This window comes from Acanthochromis polyacanthus, chromosome 3 (assembly GCF_021347895.1).
Source record: "Acanthochromis polyacanthus isolate Apoly-LR-REF ecotype Palm Island chromosome 3, KAUST_Apoly_ChrSc, whole genome shotgun sequence".
Lineage (NCBI taxonomy): Eukaryota > Metazoa > Chordata > Actinopteri > Pomacentridae > Acanthochromis > Acanthochromis polyacanthus.
In genome coordinates, this window is record NC_067115.1 from 37,894,822 (window position 1) to 37,914,522 (window position 19,701).

General features: G+C 41.3%; 1 protein-coding gene across 1 annotated transcript in view; it reads left to right on the forward strand.

The window, feature by feature from the left end:
- The window catches only part of LOC110969180 (thrombospondin type-1 domain-containing protein 7A-like), a 159,936-nt gene extending 147,870 nt beyond the window's left edge, over positions 1-12,066 (forward strand). The window contains exons 2-3 of the mRNA XM_051945644.1: positions 2,403-3,546; positions 11,495-12,066. Of these exons, the coding sequence (XP_051801604.1) occupies positions 2,403-3,546; positions 11,495-11,747 (1,397 nt within the window). The 3' untranslated portion in view covers positions 11,748-12,066. The remainder of the gene's footprint in view (positions 1-2,402; positions 3,547-11,494) is intronic.
- Positions 12,067-19,701: the final 7,635 nt, after the last annotated feature.

The following is a 19,701-nucleotide window of genomic DNA, read 5'->3' on the forward strand; positions in this document are numbered from 1 at the left end:
CCCCAGAACTGAAGGCCCTGCTGAAGGAGAAGAGGAGGGTTTTTGGATCTGGGGACAAAGAGGAGCTGAGGAGGGTGCAGAAGGAGATAAAGAAGAAGATCAAGGCGGACAAGGCCAGCTACAGGACCAAAATGGAATCTCACCTGAAGAACAATAACACAAGGGAGGTCTGGAAAGACCTGAGATCCATCTCTGGTTACAGTGGAGGCCATGAGAAGGGAGCTGCAGCAGGAGATCGGGAGTGGGCCAATGAGCTGAATCTGTTCTTTAACAGGTTTGACTCTGCTCCCACTCCTCCCCCCTCTCATCAAAGAACTGACCAGCCAGCTCCTTCTTCACACTTCAGCTCTATACCACCAACAACACCTCTCCTCCTCCCTCCACCACCACCACCATCACCCCCTCTCCGGTCATCCTCCTCCCACCCCAGCCTCTCCATAGCAGCTGATCAGGTGAGAAGTGAGCTAAAAAAGATCAAGACCAGGAAAGCCGCAGGTCCTGATGGAATCGGCTCCAGACTCCTCAGAGACTATGCAGACCAGCTCTGTCAGGTGCTGCTGCGCATCTTTAACCTGAGCCTGAGTCTGGAGAGGGCTCCTGTGTTGTGGAAGACTTCCTGCCTGGTTCCTGTCTCAAAGACCAGGAACTCCAGGGAGCCTAACCACTTCAGACCTGTGGCCCTCACTTCTCATCTGATGAAGACCATGGCGAGGATCATCCTCAGGAACCTACGCCCCCAGGTGAGCCCTAATCTGGACCCACTGCAGTTCGCTTACCAAACGAACATTGGAGTGGATGACGCAGTCGTCTACCTGCTGCACAGATCGCTGACTCACCTGGAGGACACCGGCAGCACTTTGAGGGTCATGTTCTTTGACTTCTCCAGTGCTTTCAACACAATCCAGCCTTCTCTGCTCAGGGTGAAGCTTGAGGGAGCGGGAGGGCTGCTTGGATCATCGACTACCTCACCAACAGAACACAGTACGTGAGGCTTCAGGACTGTGTGTCTGATGCAGTAGTCAGCAGCATGGGGGCCCCACAGGGGACAGTGCTCTCTCCCTTTCTCTTCATCCTGTACACATCAGACTTCCACTACAAGTCTGGGAGCTGTCACCTCCAGAAATTCTTGGATGTTTCAGCCATTGTTGGGTGTGTGTCTGATGGGGACGAGATGGAGTACAGGACGGTCATCTCTGACTTTGTCGACTGGTGTGAGCACAACCATCTGCAGCTCAACGCCAGTAAGACGAAGGAGATGACTATTGACTTCTGCAGGAGGAGGACACCTCAGACTGCACCGGTGAACATCCAAGGTTTGGACATTGAGATAGTGGACTCATACAAATACCTGGGTGTTCACTTCAACAACAAACTGGACTGGTCACACAACACAGAGGTCCTGTACAAGAAGGGCCAAAGTCGTATCCACCTGCTGAGGAGACTGAGGTCCTTTGGAGTGTGCAGGACTCTGCTCCGGACATTCTATGACTCTGTGGTAGCGTCTGCTGTTTTCTATGCAGTGGTCTGCTGGGGAGCAGGGAGCACTGAAAGGGGCAGAAAGAGACTGAACAGACTGGTCAGGAGGGCCGGTTCTGTGCTTGACTGTTCCTTGGACTCCATAGAGGAGGTGGGTGAGAGGAGGATGTTGGCAAAGCTCACATCCATCATGGACAATCCCTCTCACCCGCTACATGACACTGTGGAGTCTCTAAGTAGCTTCTTCAGCAGCAGACTGAGACACCCACCCTGCAAGAAGGAGCGCTATCGCAAGTCATTCATTCCATCTGCTATAAGACTTTATAACATCAGCATCACTGGCTGATGTTAACATAAAACTGGACTCTATCACATCATCCTTTACCACATAATCTGCACAGTTCTTGCACCATTTGAATTTTTCTTGTGCTTTACATCATTCCATGAGCCACTTTTTCCATCCTACACTCTTGAACTTACTGTGAATATTATTATGCTTATAATTATATTGTTGTTTATTGCTGCTCATACTGTATGCTGTGTGCTGCTGTAACATGGGAAATTTCCCCGGACACGGGGAGTAATAAAGGATTATCTTATCTTATTATCTTATCTTATGTCTTATCTTAAAGCTGAACCATGTGGGCAACATGAAATTGTGGTGGGCGTTAACAGTGAAGAGTCTGGGTTCTGTTTACCTTTGAGTTCTCCAGAAATTAACTAAGCCAACCAGGATATTTGACTTGTCTGTCTGACAGCTTTTGATTTCTGTATCGGTAATGTTGGTGATGTTTTTGTGTTCTCAGAGCTATACTAGCATTAAATCCTTCAGAATAAGGGAATATTGACCACTCTATTACTTTCCACAACAAAAACTATAATCACTAACATTGACCTTGCCCTGACTTCTCATTTACTGTTTACAGGTCCATGGGGTCGGTGTATGGGAAGTGAGTGTGGCCCTGGAGGCAGCCAGAGCAGGGCAGTATGGTGTGCCCATGCTGAAGGCTGGACCACCCTGCATACCAACTGCGACCAAGCAGAACGACCAGACAACCAGCAGAGTTGCTTCAGAGTGTGCGACTGGCACAAAGATTTGTACGACTGGCAACTAGGTGCCTGGAACCAGTGTCTCCCTGTATCGATGCGCAGTGCTGGGGTGCAACGTCCTGCTGTATGCACGCGGGGAGAGGAGGGCATCCAGACCCGTGAGGTGGGCTGTGTTCAGAAGGCAGATGGTATGCCTGCAGAAGATGCAATCTGTGAATACTTTGAGCCCAAACCCCGATTAGAGCAGGCCTGCCTAATTCCATGTCCTCGGGACTGTGTGGTGTCTGAGTTCAGCTCATGGACAGCCTGTTCTAAAACATGTGGGATGGGCTTACAGAACAGGATCCGTTTCATTCTGGCTCCACCACTGTTTGAAGGGGCAGCCTGCCCAAATCTGACTGAATTTCAGACATGCCAGCCAGGTCCCTGTGAAGGAGAGGAGAGCTTTTATAGTCTCAGGGTGGGACCCTGGAGCCCCTGCTCTGTCCCTCTGCCAAGGCAAGCCAGACAAGCTGATGAACCACCCAGAGAGAGTGACAAACAATTGAAGGAAAGTGACAAACCTTCAAAAGAGGGTGGCAAACAGTCCAGAGAGGGTGAAAAACCATCCAGACGAAGTGAAAAACAGGCCAGAGAGGGTGAAAAAATGTCCAAAGAAGGAGGCAAATGGTCCAAAGAGGGTGATAAAGTGTCTATAGATGGTGACAAACCAACTACATCCAACAGAAAACTGGGAAGGGTAAACAGGAAACCAGACAGGCCATCCCGACAGGCAGATCGGCCCAAACGACAGAAAAAGGGCAAAAACAAGGAGAAAAGAGAAAAAATGAGAGAGAAAGTCAGAGAGAGGTTAAGGGAGAGGGGCAAGGCAAAAGATCCTGAGACCAGAGAACTTATCAAGAAGAAAAGGAACAGAAACCGTCTGAACCGCCCAGGAGGAAAATTCTGGGACCTGCAAGTTGGCTACCAGACCAGAGAAGTGACCTGCGTGCATAAGAATGGGAATGTTGAAGCTCTCAGGTAACAATGGCTAATATAAGTTTCTATCATGTTCATAGTCCCATCTTTAATAAATAAAAAACAACAACAACATAACAATTAGAGAAAATCCTCAAACTAAATCAGTTTTTCATACTACATTAGGTTAAGAAAAATAATTTGTTTTGCATTAAAATTAGATTAGGAAATTTTTATAGTCATGATATTAACAATCATGAGTTTGAAGACTCCAATCCAAATCAAGTTATTTTCTTTTTTGTTAATTTTCTTTACCTTGTTAACATGTTCCCATGGTGCTTTCGACATGCTGAAAAACACATCATGAGTGAAATAAGCTGTCAAGACCTTGTTGTAGCATTTTCACTATGACAGGGCAGTGTACTGTTGACAGTCTCAAAATCAGTCACATTTGCCTAGATTCATATGTAACAATCCCAAGTAAGCAATCCTGTCAACTTACATATTCCATAACTTCTATACCATTATTCGTCTTCAGAATAATTTTTGGTCGACAGTGAGACTGAGTTACTCCAGTGTTACAACTTGTCTTGTGTACTGCAGAGTTGTTTTACAGTGTTTGGGCGGAGTCAACGGTGAGCTGTGTGCTCAAGCTGCAGCTCATTTTAATGTTCAGATGATGCAGCTCACGCATTTAAAAACATTATACGCTATAAAGCCACTTTGCTTTTAATGTCTTTTGATACAAAATTTACGTTAGCTGATAATATCTTTACCCAGGAAGAAGTGGCAGACTGAAAGCACCAAGAGGGACAGTTTAAATTTAGAGCAAACAACTCTCTCAAAGCTTTGAATGAAGAATTTATTAAAAATCCACTGCAAAATTATCATGACATTACATTCATCATATCCATCACATACAGCAGAAAATGAAATAAGGACTCGCAACAGCTTTTAGGTGCATATTTCAACCAGATTAGCAGCATTTTCAACACTTTCTGCTAAATTCCACAATCCATCACCCAGTGCCATCATTCCATGCCATTGTATAAAGTGGTCCTTTCTGGATTGCTTCAAAAACAAATATGTGGTGGTTTGGATGGTGGATTGGTGTGTACTGCTTGCAGCTTTGCCATAAGTGAGTCATAAGTGTTGTGAAACACTGTAGTCTTCAATATTATTCATTTTTTTGTCTTTAGTCTATTATTTAGTCAAGTTTCTACACAAAATCTTGATCACTTAGTGAACCATGTCTATGATTATGTTCACTCACCACACAATGTAGATTTGATACTCATATGCATGAATAATTAATCTTGTGACAGTTCAGTCTTCAGTAATAATGCCAAAGACTGAGCAGAACCTTTTAATTACTAATCAACATAATGTTGTTTATTCCATTCTCCCACTGTACACAGCTGTAAGATCCAGCCATGTTCATTCTCTAATGAGGTCAATTTCCATGTGGTGTCTGAGAGACATTCACTTTGTTGAGAGATGGATGGCCTCATTCTGTCTCTATGTACTGGCTGGATTCTACAAGAGGCCACTGAGCACTGTCGATTACATCCTGAAAAAATCAAGGCTTTTGTCATACATTTTTTAATGCCTCAAACCAAAATTGCCACACAAGTGTTCAGGCACAATATTACACTTGCATGATACATGGATTAATGTCAAGTTTGAAACATTTACCCAAAAGACAGCTACATAAATGTACTCATTTTCAGCCACTCACTGACTGCACAGATGGCTGAAAGCTTCAAAGAGGCTTAGCTGATAGTGATGAGCATGTTATTGCTGGAAAAAGTCCAAGATCAAGTTTATTTACAGTTGGAGACATCAATCTGGGAGTTCTATTTTTATTTGACAGCTAAAACTGCTAATTTTCCATGAATGTTCACACTATAAAATAATGATGAACTGCAAAGTCCACTGGACTTCATTAAGTTATTTAAAAACCAAAACACATATTGTAATTGCAAGTAATAATTATTATTTCCATTAGAAAACTAGTAAAAAAAAAAAAGATATGGTTTGCTTTACTTATTTTCATGTACAGGGATGTGCTAATTTTGAAATGCAAAATTATTTTTGATGTTCCATAAATCAAAATGTTCATCACACTGAGATCATATGGAAAAACAACTGGGTTTTCCCGTGTTAAGAACATCTATCCAACACTGGTGAAGAAACCCTAAAAATAGCAATATGGCACTGGCGATCAAATTTCAAAATCAAATGCTTAAAGCTTCACGGGCCCGTATTCGGGCCGAAAATGGCCGGCTGAAGTTTAACGGCAAAAGCATTTTTAGCTTTAAACGGGACGATAGAAACACTATACATCCATGGAAAGCTTAGAGTCTCATGAATCCGCCGGTATAAACCACTTTCAGATGTGATTACCACAGCGGGTAATATAAACACATTTCTAAAACAAACAACAAAAGTTTAAAGGGACACATAAAGGGCATAACTTACGTTTCGATGGTCTTTTACCGGTCAACGATGAAAATAATCCACAAAAACCGGCCATAATCCAAGAGTAGTCATCCAGACAATACTAGCAAGTATCATATTTTGTCCAAAACATGTCTAGAAATACATGTACACAAATAGCTCGGCTCCGTGCGCGTCCACGTGGCGCATGGTGGAGCTGCGCGTTCCATAATTCACTGTATTTTTATCCATAATTTTATGAAGCTTTCTGTAATCCTCACGATCTCGGTCAGAAAATGGCGACTGAAGCCTCTGCTTTCGATCCCAACCGCATTTCAACCAATCAAGTGACTCATCGCTGCCTCCGAAGCCGGAACAGCCAGCCGTTGCCCAGACCGATGGATCTGGTGACTCTCATCTCTCCACTAAATTCAGAGCAAAATGACGCCGGAGGAAACGTTTGACTGACAGGGCTGATAGCCAATGAGCTTGCTGAATAGCCCAGAGGCGGGTTTTAGCGGCTCTGTGTGATTTTTCACACCTCCGGCTCTCCTGCAGCGGCTGCTTTTCTCTGTCTCCGTCTGTGCCTCTGATTCAGATCAAGATCCACACTGAAGCTTATCTGAAGTGATCTTTTTTAGTTCTTTATGAGTTTTTGGAGTGAAAATAGTGTGAAAAAGGGCTAATAAACGACCATATACCATTTTTTCACAGGGTGTACATAGGGTGTCCAAAATTGACATAATTGGGCATATTAGTACAAAAACATGTGTGAAACACTCATTTCTTGTAGTTTTGCTCTGAAATTTTGTCCTGAACTATGTAAGACCCCAGGCTGTTGCCTTGTTGTGTTTCAAGCTCTCACAGTGCTGCCACACTAATTTTCAGGTGTTTTATTAGGGAAAAAATTTAGGCGTGAATAAAATTCCTCCCAATTCAGTGTGTTCCAACATAAATAACTCTGTGTCAGTAGCACCTAGAGTAATTTTTACTGCACTGAGTGACAATGCAGGTTGTCAGCTTTCAAAGGAGACCCCAGCCATGCCTGTACTCCAAACAGTTCAAGAACAGCATTCAATTTACTTTCTGTACATCTTCAGTAGAAATTTCAGGGGAAAATTGGCTGCAGCTTAAGGGGTTAAAATGTCATTTGTTCATCTCTTCCTGAAAAGGATATCTTGTTACTGATTTTTTTTTGTATATCTGAACCTGAGACAGAAGTAGAGTGACATTCCTTCAGCACTTCATAAACCACGATCTGATTTGTATGTTGGAGAGGATGTTAGGAAATTACCAACACTGAGGTGGTGTATAACCTCGTGATAACACACACTAATGGATGCAAGAACTATTGTAAACTCTAGAGTCCAATGCAGTAGGCCTCTTTAATGGATTATTCAGGGTCATTTCCCATGAATGTGCCCATTGTCATGTGAGCTTTACGCTGTCCACCTCTATGCTTCAAGGAAATGAACAGCAAAAATATGAGCTTCCTTATTGCAGAAACAAGCAATTTTATCTTTCTTGCTTCTATTTTTCCAGCTCAAACACATGCCAAACATTGAGCTTGCCACGGCCGAACAGGAAACAAATTGGCATACATGGATGGATGTGCCAGTAGGACAGGCAAATACTCCTGATGAAAAAGACTTCACAATAATAATGATTTTGTATTAATTAATATAGTATTATCACTTACTGCCTTCTCTTCATTTTCAGATATAGTGAATTTTTAAGGTGAGGCAGCAATGCAGGTTCATTTGAAGATTTTGTCTAAAACATTGCATGAAGCAGCAGAAGGAACCTTCCACAATGAATTGTACAATTCTTGGCCAAGATTTATTGAGAATATTGATTTAGATATATTTGTGAATGTGTTGCTGCACAGCATAACAACTGTTGCTTTAAGCTGTCTTAAAAACTCTGTTATGATGTAACCTGACAGTTCAGAGTCAGTAAGACCTTTGCAGTTTTTACATGAACACTGGTTTGTTGTTCTTGTTGTCCACTTTAAAAATTGAAAAAAATGTCAGAGACATAAGCTTTAGTAACTGTCTTAACATAACGCCACAGAAAATATCGTAATAATACATTTATACCTTTGGTTGAGGTTGCTTACTAAGAGAGACAGAATTTAATTTTATCAGGGGACCAGGACATACTGCAATTCCATGCCATTTCCTCTACTGCTTCTTGTTGGAGAGTACAAAGTTACCATGATCTATTTCATCAAAATTGCCACATAAATGAGAAATACGCCAAAATAAACTAGAATTAAGGGGAAGTTGTGTGACGCTTTCTTTGTGCTTTGACTTTGTGTTTCAGGTAAAACCAGTTTAGTGGATATACACACGTGGACAAAATTGTTGGTACCCCTCAGTTAAAGAAGGAAAAACCCACAATTCTCACTGAAATCACTTGAAACTCACAAAAGTAACAATAAATAAAAATTTATTGAAAATTAAATAATCAAAATCAGCCATCACTTTTGAATTGTTGATTAACATAATTATTTAAAAAAACAAACTAATGAAATAGGGCTGGACAAAAATGATGGTACCCATAACTTAATATTTTGTTGCACAACCTTTTGAGGCAATCACTGCAATTAAACGATTTCTGTATTTGTCAATGAGCATTCTGCAGCTGTCAACAGGTATTTTGGCCCACTCCTCATGAGCAAACAGCTCCAGTTGTCTCAGGTTTGATGGGTGTCTTCTCCAAATGGCATGTTTCAGCTTCTTCCACATATGTTCAATGGGATTCAGATCTGGGCTCATAGAAGGCCACTTTAGAATAGTCCAACGCTTTTCTCTCAGCCATTCTTGGGTGTTTTTGGCTGTGTGTTTTGGATCATTGTCCTGTTGGAAGACCCATGACCTGCGACTGAGACCAAGCTTTCTGACACTAGGCAGCACATTTCTCTCCAGAATGCCTTGATAGTCTTCAGATTTCATCGTACCTTGCACACTTTCAAGACACCCTGTGCCAGATGCAGCAAAGCAGCCCCAAAACATTACTGAGCCTCCTCCATGTTTCACCGTAGGGACAGTGTTCTTTTCTTCGTATGCTTGGTTTTTGAGTCAATGAACATAGAGTTGATGTGCCTTACCAAAAAGCTCCAGTTTGGTCTCATCTGTCCAAAGGACATTCTCCCAGAAGCTTTGTGGCTTGTCAACATGCATTTTTGCAAATTCCAGTTTCGCTTTTTTATGAGTTTTTTTCAGCAGTGGTGTCCTCCTTGGTCGTCTCCCATGAAGTCCACTTTGGCTCAAACAACGACGAATGGTGCGATCTGACACTGATGTACCTTGGCCTTGGAGTTCACCTTTAATTTCTTTGGAGGTTGCTCTGGGCTCTTTGGATACAATTCGAACGATCCGTCTCTTCAATTTGTCATCAATTTTCCTCTTGCGGCCACGTCCAGGGAGGTTGGCTACTGTCCCGTGGGTCTTGAACTTCTGAATAATATGAGCCACTGTTGTCACAGGAACTTCAAGCTGTTTAGAGATGGTCTTATAGCCTTTACCTTTAAGATGTTTGTCTATAATTTTTTTTCGGATGTCCTGGGACAATTCTCTCCTTCGCTTTCTGTTGTCCATGTTCAGTGTGGTACACACCTTTTCATCAAACAGCAGGGTGACTACTTGTCTCCCTTTAAATAGGCAGACTGACTGATTATGAGTTTGGAAACACCTGTGATGTCAATTAAATGACACACCTGAGTTAATCATGTCACTCTGGTCAAATAGTTTTCAATCTTTTATAGAGATACCATCATTTTTGTCCAGGCCTGTTTCATTAGTTTGTTTTTTTAAATAATTATGTTAATCAACAATTCAAAAGTAATGGCTGTTTTTGATTATTTAATTTTCAATAAATTTTTATTTATTGTTACTTTTGTGAGTTTCAAGTGATTTCAGTGAGAATTGTGGGTTTTTCCTTCTTTAACTGAGGGGTACCAACAATTTTGTCCACGTGTGTAATGACAGCAGCAATTGAGGTGAATGGTTGGAGGGAAAAGCATAGTCAAGTTGCAGTGATGGCTACATTTTGGATCTGCAAAGCTTCACAGTGCCATTACGCTAGTATGAAGCAATAGACCCTCAAGACAGATCCTGAATGGTTTCAGGGGAATTACAATTTTAACAATTACAAATACAAGAAAAATAAAGAAAATAGCGAAACACTGAAGAGTTTGTTTCTTCACAGTCCAAAAAATATCCAGAGGTTCAGGGCAGCTGAGGGAAAACTGAACTGTTTCGATTAAAATGGTAGAGAAGCTGAAAAGAAAAGACAAGTAGTGTATCATTATCCCAGATGGGCTCGACAAAACACACTGAAAGAAAAACAAGCATCGTCAACTCCATAATAGTCCCATCTTGAAACAACATGCTTTAAAACAGTCACTCAAGATTTGGATAACATATTTTTGGGGTTTGTAATGAACAGCTTTCAAACCCTGTTCAGCACACCAACTGTAACCCATGAATGGCAATTAGTTCATTTGGCTCCCAATAATTCACTCTGTGACTTGAGAAGCATTTTTACAGGCAATTGTTGGCCTTTATGTTCCTCTTGTTTCTGTCTTAATCTACCATTATTCGCATGGCTTTTTGTGGACGTTGTGATGCTGGTTTTATAAATTTTAAATTTTGTGCATGTGTGTGTTTTTTGCTGTTATTTTGCATGCACATATAATCAAAACTTCATGATTATTTGTGTTTAAATGTATGCATCCTAAAAAAAAATGTGTCACATTAAACCAAAATGTGATTATTTTTATTGCTTGCATTTTTTTTAACACTCTTTCAATTTAAATATGAGATCAGCTTTTTATTGCTACTCGTGTAATGTGGGTGGTATTCAGATTGTGCACATGCAGACAAGAGTTTTACAAGCACTAGATATAATGCAGAAGACAAATAATGAAACCAGGGTTATTCTTTCATGACTATTTTTCTTTCGCATGTCCACTGTTTGGTTCAGTTGTACAAAATGCAGAAGTTGCGCAGCTTCTACTTCTGCCTTTCAGTCTTCTCATGGCCTATTTCTGCTTGCAGCAATTGACACACATGCTATTTTTTGAACCTGCTGCCAGAAAGAGGTAATTCTTTTGGATAAATGTGACAAAACTCCAGATTGCAGTTACTGTTTTTTTAAACTCTTTTTCACATTGTAGTATGCACTGTTGTACTGTAGTAATGGCAATTATGTTTCAGATTCATGTATGATTGATTTTTTAGAAATTAACTTCAGGTGTGGTTGATCGATTGACTAAAACACTGGGTTAAAGTCAGCAATACTTTTTAATGACTGTTAAAATAATGCAAACTTTAATTGGCAGCTACAGTAGAGTACGCTGATAGGGCACCAGTGTTCCATTCTTTGACAAAAGTTATGGTTGGTTTCTTATGTGCTTGTAAAAATGAATTTGGAGAGACTGTAATGGATCAGGATTCAAATGAAATGTCTAAATGCAGAATTATAATTGTGATAAGAGCTGTAGAACCTGTAGCTATTTTTTAAAGCATAATCCTATCTGTGATGTCTTTCTTTGAATCTTCTGCAGCCTGTGCTCTCAGGAGATGCTGCCAGTGACCTTCCAGGCCTGTGTGCTGCCCAAAGACTGTGATGTGACCGAATGGTCTGAATGGTCAGCTTGTTCCAAGAAATGCTATGACCCCAATGGGCCTAAGGGGGAGCGCACTCGTGTCAGGAAAGTAAGCCAGTTCCCAATAGGTGGAGGAGGAGACTGTCCAGAGCTGGAGGAGAAGGAACCTTGCAGCCCACAGGGGGAGGCAGTGCCATCCTGCAATGTGTAAGTACTGGACATGGAAAGACCCAGTAATGTAGCTCAGCTATGAGTGCCGCTAGTATGCTTAAAGTTGACCTCTGCTTACATACAATCTTTTTATTTAAGTCTTCTGCAGCATAAGAAAAGTCAAAACATTTCTGGAAAACTTTTATTAAACATGATTTAAGGCATAAATGCTAGCTGTGTATGCTGACTTGAAATTTTCAGGTTATAGGCTGCTAAATCAGTTTTTCTTTTTAAAAGGTTGTTGTTGACGCCTGTTGGAATTGCATTTGTACTTGTAGTAGCAGTTTAATAGTTTGAAAGGTTTACTGTGATTTTATACAAGAGCTAAACAATGTGCAAAAATAAAATAAAATAAAATCACAAGATTATTTTGACAGAAAATAATCGGGTTATGAGTCAATTATTGGTGGAAAAATGTATTTCTGTGTTTTTCTAAAACAAATATAATTAAAGCTGCAAGCAGCATTGGGAGGGACCGAGCCCCGCCCCCCGCGCGGTCGGCAAGAAAGTGCCATCCGTGACCGAAGATGAAAGCCAGAGGAGTTCCTCTGCCGGAATATTGTACGGTTTCAGAGGAGATAATTTTTAAAGGGTTTGCATATTTCAGGTTATAGCGCCCCCTAGATTGAAGATAGCTGAAATGCGTCGACAGGTTTTCGTAGAGCTCGAGCAGACGAACACGTGAGTGGTGGTTGCATGTCTTTACGACATTCCTGTGCGAAGAGCTGAGGCCATTTGTGATTTTTGCAGTATTTGTGTCCCCAGGTGGCGCCATAGAGTTTTTCCAGAATTTTTTTCAGAATATTGAAATGTTCTGCAGAATGGACCTGCGTCCCAAATTTCAGCAAAATACATGCATGTTTAGGGGGCCAAATTGAAGCAAAACAATGTTTCAAGTGAAGACAAACTTTGACAGCTTATAAAATAAAAACTAGACAAGTTAGCCTTTTTTCTTTTGATAACTTTTGTTAGGCTGGATATTCACTATAATCTGTGCAAATATGAAGCCGAAATATTGTACGGTTTCGGAGGAGATAATCTTTAAAAGGTTTGCATATTTCAGATTATAGTGCCCCCCAGATTGAAGGTAGCTGAAATTAGTCGGACAGGTTGTCGTAGAGCTCGAGCAGATGGAGGCGTGAGTGGCGGTTGCATGTCTCCACGACATTCCTGTGCGCAGAGCTGAGGTTTTTTGTGATTTATACAGTTTCTTTGGGTCCCTAGGTGGCGCTATAGAGTTTTTCCAGAATTTGTTTTCAGAATATTGAAATTTTCAGCAGACCGGACCTGCGTGCCAAATTTCAGCAAAATACATGCACGTTTAGGGGGTCAAATTAAGCGGAACATGGTTTCAGGTGAAGACAAACTATGACAGCTTATAAAAGAAAAACTAGACAAGTTAGCCTTTTTCTTTTGATAACTTTTGTTTTGCTGGATATTCACTATAATCTGTCCCAATATGAGGCCGGAATATTGAACGGTGTCGGAGGAGATAATCTTTGAAAGGTTTTCATATTTGGGGTTATAGCGCCCCCTAGATTGATGATAGCTGAAATCGTTCGGACAGGTTTTCGTAGAGCTCGAGTGGGCGAACGTGCGTGCAAAATTTCATATAAAGTCATGCACGTTTAGGGGGTCAAATTGAAGCGAAACATGGTTTCAGGTGAAGACAAACTTTGTTAGCTTATAAAAGAAAATCTAGACAAGCTAGCTTTTTTCTTTTGATAACTTTTGTTTGGCTGGATATTCACTATAATCTGTCCAAATATGAAGCCCAAATATTGTACGGTTTCGGAGGAGATACTCTTTAAAGGGTTTTCATATTTTGGGTTATGGTGCCCCCTAGATTGAAGATGGCTCAAATCGGGCAGACACGTTTTCATAGAGCTCGAGCCGACGAACGCGTGAGTGGTGGTTGCGTGTCTCTACGACATTCCTGTGCAGAGAGCTGAGGTTATTTGTGATTTTTGAAATTTTCGTGTCCCTAGGTGGCGCTATAGAGTTTTTTCAGAATTTGTTTTCAGAATATTGAAATTTTCGCATGACCCGACGTGCGTGGCAAATTTCATCAAAAGTTATGCACGTTTAGGTGGTCAAATTAAGGGAAACGTGCGGGGAAGAATAATAATAATAATTAAAGCTGCAAGCAGCATTGGGCGGGACCTCGCCCTGCCCCCCCGTGCCGTCGGCAAGCAAGTGCCATCCGTGACCGACGATGAAAGCCAGAGGAGTTCCTCTGCCGGAATATTGTACGGTGTCGGACGAGATAATGTTCAAAGGTTTTGCATATTTTGGTGTATAGCACCCCCTAGGTGGAAGATAGCTCAAATCCATCGACAGGTTTTCGTAGAGCTCGAGTAGACGAACGCATGAGTGGTGGTTCCGTGTCTCTACGACATTCCTGTGCGAAGAGCTGAGGTCATTTGTGATTTTTGCATTTTTTCGTGTCCCTAGGTGGCGCTATAGAGTTTTTCCAGAATTTGTTTTCAGAATATTGAAATTTTCACCAGACCGGACCTGCGTACCAAATTTCAGCAAAATACATGCACTTTTACGGGGTCAAATTAAGCGAAACATGGTTTCTGGTGAAGACAAACTTTGACAGCTTATAAAACAAAAACGAGACAAGTTAGCCTTTTTCTTTTGATAACTTTTGTTTGGCTGGATATTCACTATAATCTGTGCAAATATGAAGCCGAAATATTGTACGGTTTCGGAGGAGATAATCTTTAAAAGGTTTGCATATTTCAGGTTATAGCGCCCCCTAGACTGAAGATAGCTGAAATCAGTCGGACAGGTTTTCGTAGAGCTCGAGCAGATGGACGCGTGAGTGGCGGTTGCATGTCTCCACGACATTCCTGTGTGCAGAGCTGAGGTTTTTTGTGATTTATACAGTTTCTTTGTGTCCCTAGGTGGCGCCATAGAGTTTTTCCAGAATTTGTTTCCAAAATATTGAAATTTTCTGCAGACCGGACCTGCGTGCCAAATTTCAGCAAAATACATGCACGTTTAGGGGGTCAAATTAAGCGGAACATGGTTTCAGGTGAAGACAAACTTTGACAGCTTATAAAAGAAAAACGAGACAAGTTAGCCTTTTCTTTTGATAACTTTTGTTTGGCTGGATATTAATTATAATCTGTCCAAATATGAGGCCGGAATATTGAACGGTGTCGGAGGAGATAATCTTTGAAAGGTTTTCATATTTGGGGTTATAGCGCCCCCTAGATTGACGATAGCTGAAATCGTTCAGACAGGTTTTCGTAGAGCTCGAGCGGGCGAACGTGTGTGAGAAATTTCATATAAAGTTATGCGCGTTTAGGGGGTCAAATTGAAGCGAAACATGGTTTCAGGTGAAGACAAACTTTGTTAGCTTATAAAAGAAAAACTAGACAAGTTAGCCTTTTTCTTTTGATAACTTTTGTTTGGCTGGATATTCACTATAATCTGTCCAAATATGAAGCCCAAATATTGTACGGTTTCGGAGGAGATACTCTTTAAAGGGTTTTCATATTTTGGGTTATAGCGGCCCCTAGATTGAAGATAGCTCAAATCCATCGACAGGTTTTCGTAGAGCTCGAGCAGACGAACCCGTTAGTGGTGGTTCCGTGTCTCTACGACATTCCTGTGCGAAGAGCTGAGGTCATTTGTGATTTATGCGTTTTTTTGTGTCCCTAGGTGGCGCTATAGAGTTTTTCCAGAATTTGTTTTCAGAAAATTGAAATTTTCACCAGACCGGACCTGCGTACCAAATTTCAGCAAAATACATGCACTTTTACGGGGACAAATTAAGCGAAACATGGTTTCTGGTGAAGACAATCTTTGACAGCTTATAAAAAAAACTAGACAAGTTAGCCTTTTCCTTTTGATAACTTTTGTTTGGCTGGATATTCACTATAATCTGTCCAAATATAAAGCCGAAATATTGTACGGTTTCGGAGGAGATAATCTTTAAAGGGTTTTCATATTTCAGGTAATAGCGCCCCCGAGATTGAAGATAGCTGAAATTAGTTCGACAGGTTTTCGTCGAGCTCGAGCAGATGGACGCGTGAGTGGCGGTTGCATGTCTCTACGACATTCCTGTGCGAAGAGCTGAGGTTATTTGTGATTCATGCAGTTTTTTTGTGTCCCTAGGTGGCGTTATAGAGTTTTTCAAGAATTTGTTTCCAAAATATTGAAATTTTCAGCAGACTGAACCTGCGTACCAAGTTTCAGCAAAATACATGCACGTTTAGGGGGCAAATTGAAGCGAAACATGGTTTCTGGTGAAGACAAACTTTGACAGCTTATAAAAAAAAACTAGACAAGTTAGCCTTTTTCTTTTGATAACTTTTGTTTGGCTGGATATTCACTATAAGCTGTCCAAATATGAAGCCGGAATATTGTACGGTTTCGGAGGAGATAATGTTGAAAGGGTTTTCATATTTTGGGTTATAGCGCCCCCTAGATTGAAGATGGCTCAAATCGAGCAGACAGGTTTTCATAGAGCTCGAGCCGACGAACGCGTGAGTGGTGGTTGCGTGTCTCTACGACATTCCTGTGCAGAGAGCTGAGGTTATTTGTGATTTTTGAAATTTTCGTGTCCCTAGGTGGCGCGATAGAGTTTTATCAGAATTTGTTTTCAGAATATTGAAATTTTCGCATGACCCAACGTGCGTGCCACATTTCATAAAAAGTTATGCACGTTTAGGGGGTCAAATTAAGGGAAACGTGCGGGCAAGAATAATAATAATAATAATTAAAGCTGCAAGCAGCATTGGGCGGGATCTCGCCCCGACCCCCCCACGCGGTCGGCAAGCAGCTCCCATCCGTGACCGAAGATGAAAGCCAGAGGAGTTCCTCTGCCGGAATATTGTACCGTTTCGGAGGAGACAATGTTTCAAGGGTTTGCATATTTCAGGTTATAGCGCCCCCTAGATTGAAGATAGCTCAAATATGTTGACAAGTTTTTGTAGAGCTCGAGCAGATGAATGCGTGAGTGGTGGTTGCATGTCTCTAACGACATTCCCCTGCGACGTGCTGAGGCCATTTGTGATTTTTGCAGCATTTGTTTCCCTAGGTGGCGCTATAAAGTTTTTCCAGATTCTTTTCAGAATATTGAAATTTTAAGGAGACTGCACCTGAGTACCAAGTTTCAGCAAAATCCATGAACGTTTAGGGGTTGAAATTGAAACGAAACATGTTTCAGGTGAAGACAAACTTTGACAGCTTATAAAAAAAAAACTAGAGCACTTACTGTGTTTCTTTTGATAACTTTTGCTTGGATGAATATTCACTATAATCTGTCCAAATATAAAGCCGAAATATTGTACGGTTTCGGAGGAGATAATGTTTAAAGAGTTTTCATATTTTGGGTCATAGCGCCCCCTCGGTATAAGATAGGTCAAATCCGTCTATAGGCTTTCGGAGAGCACGAGTAGACGAACGCGTGACTGGTGGTTGCATGTCTCCACGACATTCCTGTGCGCAGAGTTGAGTATTTTTTGTGATTTATACAGTTTTTTTGTGTCCCTAGGTGGCGCCATAGAGTTTTTCCGGAGTTTGTTGTCATAATATTGAAATTTTCAGCAGACCGGACCTGCATACCAAATTTCAGCAAAATACATGCACGTTTAGGGGGTCAAATTAAGCGAAACGTGGTTTCAGGTGAACACAAACTTTGACAGCTTATAAAAGAAAAACTAGACAAGTTAGCCTTTTTCTTTTGATAACTTTTGTTTGGCTGGATATTCACTATAACCTGTCCAAATATGAAGCCAGAATATTGTATGGTGTCAGAGGAGATAATCTTTAAAGGGTTTTCATATTTTGGGTTATAGCGCCCCCTAGATTGAAGATAGCTCAAATCAGTCCAACAAGTTTGGTAGAGCTCGAGCAGACGAACGCGTGAGTGGTGGTTGCATGTCTCTACGACATTCCTGTGCGAAGAGCTGAGGTTCTTTGGGATTTATACAGTTTGTTTTGTGTCCCTAGGTGGCGCTATAGAGTTTTTCCAGAATTTGTTTTCAGAATATTGAAATTTTCACCAGACTGGACCTGTCTCCCAAATTTCAGCAAAATACATGCACATTTAGGGGGTGATATTGAAGCGAAACATGGTTTCAGGTGAAGACAAAGTTTGACAGCTTATAAAAGAAAAAGTAGACAAGTTAGCCTTTTTCTTTTGATAACTTTTGTTTGGCTGGATATTCACTATAATCTGTACAAATATGAAGCCGAAACATTGTACGGTTTCGGAGGAGATAATGTTTTAAGGGTTTTCATATTTGGGGTTATAAGCGCCCCTAGATTGAAGATAGCTCAAATCGGCCAGACAGGTTTTCGTAGAGCTCGAGCGGACAAACATGTGAGTGGTGGTTGCATGTCTCTACGACATTCCTGTGCGAAGAGCTGTAGCCTTTTGTGTTGCCCTTGTGGTTTGTTGCCGTTTGTCGTGTCCCTAGGTGGCGCTATAGACTTTTTGCAGATTTTTTTTTCAGAATATCGAATTTTTCGCGTGACCCGACGTACGTGCCAAATTTCTCAAAAAGTTATGCATGTTTAGGGGGTCAAATTAAGCAAAACGTGGTGGACTTGTAAAATAATAATAATAATAATAATAATAATAATTAAAGCTGCGAGCAGCATTGAACGGGTCCTCGCATCCTTGCTGGTCGGCGACCCCAAGCATGTCCACCAGGCAATGCTGCGACAAAGTGTATTTAGGCTCATGGATGTAACGAGGACTGGATTCTGAGCACTCAGGTCAAATTTCAGACAGATTGGAGCATGTACAGACTATTTTTGCAGCACTTTGTGTCCATCCACCAGGTGGCACTATGTCTGTGACTGTATAGTGGTTTGTGAAACTCATCAGGACTGGACTCTGATCAAACATGTAAAGTTTGAGGTTGATTACAGCATGTACAGGGGATTTACACAAGACATCCTGCTTCATGGCGTAACATTAAAGTTCAGTTGGCCGCCATGGCCATGCCCTTTGAGTTTTGTGAACAATTTTCCCAAATATGCAACCTGAAGGCGTTTCTTATATATTTTCCCAAATTCAGGTGTTTTGGAGTTATTGCCAGTGACAAATGAATTGTTGAAAATGACCAAAAACACCAAAAATCTGACATTTAATTCAAAATGGCTGACTTTCTGTTGTGTTTAGAGAATGACTCCAAGAGACTTTTTTGCTTGCACTGATGTGCTACATATGCATGCCAAATTTCATAGTCATAGGTGAAAGTCTGTGTGGAGGCTATTTTTTAAATTCTTTTAGGGGGCGCTATGGTAGATGCTGTGAATGTATTTTAGCCAATAAATGTGATCAGGACAGGACTGTGTTTAATCATGTGAGGTCTGAGGTAGATTGGAGCATGCAGAGGATAGTTAGGTAGCACTTGATGTTTCATGGCGAACCATCAAAATTCTGGAGGTCGCCATGTCCACACCCTTTGACTCTGCAAGAATCCTTTGATAACTTTTGATCATAACATCGTGTTGTATATCCTGGCAAAATTTCAGCTCTCTAGACCTTAACCCCGAGGAGGAGTTCGCTCTCAAAAATTAAAAAAATACAGAAATTTTATCCACTTAATTCAAAATGGCGGACTTCCTGTTGAGTTTAGGGGATGGCTCCAAGAGGCTTTTTTGTGTGTCCTGGTGTGCTCTATAGGCCTCCCAAATTTTGTGGATGTAGGTGAAACATGCTGCCGGGGCTGTTTATTAAACATACTGCAGGGGGCGCTATAGCACATGCCCTGCAGAGATGCATACAGTGTTATTCCTTGAGACGACTGTGATGTGTGTGTAAATTTTGGTGAGCTGTTGAACATTCTAAGCCTGTCAAAAAGTACTTTGTTTGTCACAAAAACAACGCGTTGCCACGACAACAGCATTTCATCAAATATCAAAATCTTCACACTCTGGTGTTGTCTGGGGGTGAAGAATCAGCTGACCAATTTTCAGAATGA